Source organism: Carassius carassius, chromosome 26 (genome assembly GCF_963082965.1).
Source record: "Carassius carassius chromosome 26, fCarCar2.1, whole genome shotgun sequence".
Taxonomy (NCBI): Eukaryota; Metazoa; Chordata; class Actinopteri; order Cypriniformes; family Cyprinidae; genus Carassius; species Carassius carassius.
The window spans coordinates 890,881-898,380 of NC_081780.1; the positions used below are offsets into that span (position 1 = coordinate 890,881).

Below are 7,500 nucleotides of genomic sequence, written 5' to 3' on the forward strand. Positions count from 1 at the left end.
ATATATTTTTTCATTATTAACGTAATTAAGATCAATAGAGATTGTTAAAAACATCTAGTACATTTCTCAGATAATTCCAAAGAACTGGCAAGTAACACAAAATGATAAAGTAGAAAGACTCAAATCGTATTTTATTGTGAAACAATAATCTTTGTTTACTTTTGTAACTTCTAAAACTAAATGTACTACGTTCGCACCATCTTTACTGAACTCATTTTTCACTGCACAGCTATATGCTAAAATTGTAGATATAAATACTCAAGCAACTTAAATGCTGTTATTTTTTGTGGTTTACAGTAGAAAACCTCCCTAAAGCTGACAAAAATACACCATGAAAGGATCATAAAAACAGACCATATGACTTGGAAAAGAGTGCTGCTGAAAGAAATCTTCACATGTGTGTCTTTACAGCATCCAGTCGTGGACTAAAAGCCAGAAGACGACACATGTGAAGAGTGGAGAGGGCAGGTTTGAAGCACACCTGCAGGTTCTCCAGCATCATCTTGTCCAGCGCCTGGATGAAGTCCTCGTCCTCGGCACAGGCCACGTGTTTGAGTCCTCCGCCGCGGATCGTGACCTCCTGAGCCACACAGACAGCAGCGTTAGCTCAGAGCTGAGAGACAGCACACATCAGCTGCAGCTCACACTCACGTTATTCTCTTCATCCGTCTCGTTCTCTTTGTTGGAGTCGGTCAGATAGTCTGTGTTCTCCTCTTCCTCCTCACGCTCCTCTTCCTCGTTTTCAGAGCCGTCCTGAACATGCGTGCGACACAGAACACATGGTTCATACATACATCTGGTCTCGAAACACTCCATCAAGACGAAGTGAAATATTTGCTTTCCAAGCGCTAAGTTTTATGTTTAAAATATGTGTATAAAATGTGTTTATCTGCATTCAATTTAATATTAAATGTATTTTAAAGGTATAACATTAATTGGAATTTGAATAAATAAATAAATAAATACATAAATAAATATATACACAAAATGCATATATATAACTAAATAGTATTCTTTTATGTTTATATTAGTGTGTGTATTTTTATTTATAAATAAACAAAAGTAGTTTCATCAAAGTAAAGTAATTTGCACCTTTTTGGCGCTTGGTAAAAGTTTTTCTTTTCTTTTAATTTATTATAAATAAACGTGTTTGTATTTTAAAGTAAAAACATTAATTGAACTAGTAAATATAATTATACATATGTATATATATATAAAACTTAATTTAATTTTATGAATAGAATTTCATTTAAATGTGTAAATTTATATATCATTTTTTTAATAATACATACACACACATATATATATATATATAATGTGTATGTATATGTGTGTATTAAGAAATAAATCTTTTTTTTATTTGCAAATGAATTTAATTTTGTAGTGACTCATGCTGGTATGCGTTTCCTTATCTGTGCATAAATCATTAAACTAAATGTAAAAGTAGACTATAAAGACTGAGACAGGAGGCGGAGTTTCTAGCTGTCAATCACAGGCCACCTCTTCCTCGGGTTCATTCATCTCGCTCTCGTTTCCAGACTGCTCCTCGGTCTCCGCTCCTCGCTCGTCTTCGTCATCATCATCCTCCTCCTCCAGAGGCTCGTTCTCGCTCATGGCGCTGGAGGAGCGGCCGTCTTTCTCCAGGCCTGGACACACACACACACACACACACAGGAATGCTGCGACTGACCAAACCAGACCACAAGGGATAAAAATAAACCAGTACTACTGAATGACTGTGGTTTAAAACCAGCCGGACGACACACACACACACACACACGACAGCATTCCTGAAGAGCTGTGTTTGATCTGCTTTAATACTGATACTCTTACACTCTCCGCAGGAATGTGTGTCTTTCTCTCAGCACACGTCAGGTGTGAAGCATCAATGACCGAACACGCATGAAACAAACATGTGTCTGTGTGAGGAATGCTGCTCGACGGGGAGAGCAGAAACATGAGTGGAACAACTAGAAGAACGGCTGCGCACACACACACACACACACACACACACACACACACACACACACACACTAGGGCTGGGTGGTGTGATGGTATGTGGGTGTTTCCTCAAATATGGCCACATTTGGCTCTGTAGACTTCAGGAAAACACTGCACTAGCACTCGGTTATTTCATCAGTCCAACAGTGATTATCTCAATCTTAATTCTGAACTGTTTTATAATCTTATGTTGTTTCATGATATTAGTTTAGGCTGAGCCTTTAGTTGTAAACCCTCCTCCTTTTTAGAAACTGATGTCACTGACTTCAGATTAATTGATTCATCTGTTATGAATCACATCAGGATCATTACCGTAAACTAACAATCAAACTATTGAAAAACATTTTTGTTAAATAAAATAATAATAAGATGAATAATAAAAAACAAAACTCATATAGACTCTATAAAAATAAAACTGAAGCACTAAAATTATTACCTGAAAACATAACGAAAACAGATTTAAAACTAAAACTAAAATAAAAAACTAAATTAAAAATTAAAAAACATGAAAAAAATACTTAACTCTAAAAATCATTCCACTTTTAATTAAACTTTTAAGTAAAAAAATTACATCAACATACTAAGCACAAAACTAAATACAAAATCAAACTATTTTTTTATTCAAATTAAATTTAATAAGTTAAACGGAGCTAAAACTAAAACATATAGAAAATATAATAAAAGACTACCGGTAATAAAAATCATTACTAAGTTATTAAAAATGAAACAAATTAAAATGCACAATTTCCATCAGTAATAACTATATATATATATATATATATATACTGTTAATATGACAAAATGCTCATACTGTATAATTCTGCCAAAACCATGGACCACTTACACACAGACACAGACACACACACACACACACACACACACACACACACACACACACACACACACACACACTGTATCAGACGAGTGTTTTACCCAGTTTGACGAGGAACTCTCTCTCCAGCTGTGTGACCTGAGCACAGGCCTCGTCCAGAGACGAGCACAGCTTCATTTTGGGCCTCAGCAGCTCCAGTGTGTCTGTGATCATGTACTCGATGTCGATGGGGAACGGCTGATCTTTAGTCCACACGTCCAGACTCTTCTTCCACCAGACGTACCTCTGAAACACACACACACACACACACACACATCGGTTCACTGCGCTGAACATCACATCTGTAGTATGGAATAATTAGAGGTTTTTAATGTTTATGTAAGAAGTCTCTTCTGCTCTTTAAGGTTGCATTTATCTGATCAAAATTACAGTAAAAACAGTCCAATTTGGGAAATTTTAATTATACAGCATCATTCCTCCTGTCTTCAGTGTCACATGATCCTTCAGAAATCATTTTATTATGCAGATTCGAAGCTCAAGAAAAATTTCTGATTATTATTAATGTTGAACACAGTTGTGCTGCACAATATTTTTGTGAAAATCATAATTCACTACCATTCAAAAGTTAAGATAAAAAAAAGGAATATTTTCATTCATCAAGAATGCATTGAATTGATCAAAAGAAATGTAAAAAAAAAAAATTCAAATCAATGCAATTGTACATTTATCAAAGAATCCGGAAAAATAAAATATATCACCGTTTCCACAAAAATATGAAACAGCAAAAACCTTAACACTTTCAATAAGAGCCATTGTTAATAACTGAGCACCAAATCATTTATGATTAACAGTGAAACATTTGTGTGATTAAGAGTTCATGCATTTACTTAATGTGTTTAATTGCCTTAAAAAGAATGCCACAATGCAAAATAATTATTAAATGTACCTAAAAATAGGCTTCATTTTAATTATTCAAATATAATCTTTTTATAATTATTTTTGGGACGCAAGTTATGATACAAACATTGTTTCATAGCAATGTGAATGTAAATGATGGATTTAAAAAAAACATCTATACAGCTAACGTATGACAAAAATGTACAAAAACACATTTATACAATCTTAGATTTTCAATGATTCTTTTTTATATCATATGTTTACAATATTACAGTCAAATACTATTTTTAGTATGGTGGAATTGAATTCTGAATGAGCTCAGAATGAAGCTTTATTCTATTGACAGCCCAGGTTTTTCCACCAATCACAGGAGACGTGTCACACGCTCATCTGTCTGTGATTGGCTGGTCCTCACCTGGAAGTAAACGAGGAAGCAGTCGAGCTTCTTCTTGCTGGAGCCGCGGTCGAAGTACTGTCCGCAGGTGTCCAGCAGGGTGCAGACCAAGCGGATGCGGAACAGGTGCTCGGGGGGGTCCAGCGGGCTCGGAGAACCGTCTGTGTTCACGCCGAACGAGATGAAGGAGAAGAGCATGCGGAAGACGACGGCAGACTCCACCATACGGTAGTTATACAGCTCGCCCAGAAACTTAGCGCTGCTGATCCGCCGCTGGTTAAACTTGGGCTGGTTCACCTGAGAACCAAACACACATCAACATCTCTAAACCAAGCACTCGGACTTAAATTTCACATCAAATGACAAGTGTTGACATCACTGATGTTTTAGCTCTCTATTATTATAAGTGCACTGACGAATGCAATTAAACGCCTCTCTTTTAAATCTCACATACTATACTTAGAAGTTACTATATTAGTACTAAACTTAATCAAAAACATCCGAAATGATCCATATATCGTAGTTCTTTCAAAAAATATTGAGCAGAACATCCGTTTTCGACATTGATAATAATCAGAAATGTTTCTTGAGCAGCAAATCAGAAGGATTTCTGAAGATCATGATGCAAAAAATCAGCTTTGAACACAGAAATAAAATATAGTTTAACAGATCTTTAGATGGAAAACAGCTATATTACACTGTAAAAATATTTCACTATTTTTACTGTATTTGTTTAGCTTATTTTCAACTGTATTTGATCAAATAAATTCAGGCTTAGTGAGAAGAGATTTTTAATAAACTAAAATATTTTAGAAAAACTGCTAGTGTATCCACATTCCTGGAATTAAGAGTTAATGCTTTTACTTGATGTGTTTAACTGGAATGAAAATAATGCAAAACATCTTATATACAAGTGAACTACACTTGATCAACATTGAACTGAATTGGACTGATTAATGACACTACTGGGTTTTTAGAGCTGAAAATAAATACAACGTTTGAACAATGAAATGATAATGATAATGTAATTAATGAAGTTCCTGCAATATAACAATTTGCAGCTGCTCTGAAACAATCTGCATTGCGTAAAGTGCTATAGAAATAAGTGTGACTTGACTAGAAGTACTGCAATCAAGTAGTGGGTTGAAAGCGTGCACACACACACACACACACACACACACACACACACACACCTCCATGCCGAGGCGGATGTCCTCCAGCAGGCCGTCCACCACATGAATGCCCACGTCCTCCTGATACGCCACCAGTCCAGCCAGCAGGTTGGCCACGCAGTGGATGCTGTTGTACTTGACGTTCCAGATGTTGATCATACAGCAGATCAGATAACTCTTCACATCAGGCTCGTGCCAGGACAGCTTCCTCATCTGCCTCAACACCTACACACAACACAACTGATACTTCACACACACGCAAACTCTAAATACACTTGTTTTTTTGTGGCTTTGTAGATTGGGAACAGCCGAAAATCAATATAATATATACATTAATTAATTTAAATGATGTGCATTTTTTAAATGCATAAATAAATAAATGCATAAATGAACAAATACATAGTTATGTTATATATTATAATTTTTCATTGTATTTATACTTTACACACACACACAATTATTAACCAACAGATCCTATAATATACATTTTTATATTTTGCTTTTTAAGGTATTTTTTACTATATGCATTTATTATTTTACTATATTTAAAAGTATAACACCAACACACACTATTATTAAACAATAGATACTTTTATAATAATGTATAATAAAATGTAACATTTAATATACAGTATTTGTATAATATATTCATGGTTTTAATATGTTTTTAATAATATATTAGTCACTGCAGTATTTTTATTTTGTAATATAATTTAAAATGTACATGTTAAATTTGTTTACATAATATGTAGACTAGTATTATAACTTTACAATATATAATAATTTGAGATATTATTAATAAAATTGAATATTTATGTATTTTCAAAAAAATCAACACATACAGTATATATATTCAGCGCTGAACTGAAGTGTTTGACAGCTTTAGTAACTATAAAGGATGCTTTCTTTATATAAGTCCTACACAATTTGAGTTTTATTTTCATTCACAGTTTTAATTTTATTTTCAAGCTACTAAAAGGACCTGTGAGCACATACACACTGCTTAATGACAGGAGTGACAAAGCTGCTACTGCTAATGTGCACGCTTCTTTTGGCCTCAGAGGAATAAACATACAGTATGTTCATGTTTAGCACGATGCGGGCCGTGAGATAAGCCCTGCGTCCAGCGCATGCGTGACGCACCTTCTCAGTGGTGACCTTGGACAGGTCTTTGTAGAGCAGTTTTCGGATGTACTCCTGCAGCGGCGGTCTCTTCCTGCGCACCGTCTTCTCCATCGGTGGAGGGTTGCAGTAGTAATACGCGTTCTCCACCATCGTCACGTAACGCACATCCAGATGCTGAGCCTGCTTCTTACGCATCATTTGCTCCTGTGAACACACACATGATCAGCAGCATGAAGAGGGCGGCTGCAGGTTTATATGAGTGTGTGTGTGTGTGTGTGTGTGTGTGTGTGTGTGTGTGTGTGTGTGTGTGTGTGTGAGAAGACAGACCAGTAAGACGCTCGTGTGCAGGTGAGACTCAGGTGAGCGGAAGAGAAAGCGTCCACACGTCTCCAGCAGTGTGCAGGCCATCTCGATGTGATGGTGAGAGAAATCAGAGAGCAGCATCTGCACACACACACACACACACACATACACACACACACACAGACACACACACACACACACACACACACACACACACACACACACAGACACACAGACACACACACACACACAGATACACACACACACACAGACACACACACACAGATACACACACACACACACACACACACAGACACACACACACACACAGACACACACACACACACACACACACACAACCACACAACCACACACACAGACACACACACACACACACACACACACACACACACACACACACACACACACACACACACACACAGACACACACACACAGACACACACACAGACACACACAGACACACACACACACAGACACACACAGATACACACACACACACAGATACACACACACACACAGATACACACACAGACACACACACACACACACACACACACACACACAGACACACACAGACACACACAGACACAGACACACACACACACACACACACACAGACACACACACACAGACACACACACAGACACACACACACACAGACACACACACACACAGACACACACACACACACACAGACACACACACACACACACACAGACACACACACACACACAGTGTTAGAGATGATGATACA

The 7,500-nt window shown here is 36.8% G+C and overlaps 1 protein-coding gene across 2 annotated transcripts in view; it reads right to left on the reverse strand.

Annotated features, from left to right (window-relative positions):
• LOC132105447 (regulator of nonsense transcripts 2-like) overlaps positions 1-7,500 on the reverse strand; it is a 20,082-nt gene that overhangs the window by 3,605 nt on the left and 8,977 nt on the right. For both annotated transcript variants that reach the window (XM_059510556.1, XM_059510557.1), the window contains exons 11-18: positions 6,749-6,865; positions 6,440-6,625; positions 5,318-5,521; positions 4,146-4,421; positions 2,935-3,118; positions 1,501-1,646; positions 652-753; positions 482-580 (exon numbers count right to left, since the gene is read on the reverse strand). In XM_059510556.1, coding sequence (XP_059366539.1) covers positions 482-580; positions 652-753; positions 1,501-1,646; positions 2,935-3,118; positions 4,146-4,421; positions 5,318-5,521; positions 6,440-6,625; positions 6,749-6,865 — 1,314 coding nt within the window. The remainder of the gene's footprint in view (positions 1-481; positions 581-651; positions 754-1,500; positions 1,647-2,934; positions 3,119-4,145; positions 4,422-5,317; positions 5,522-6,439; positions 6,626-6,748; positions 6,866-7,500) is intronic.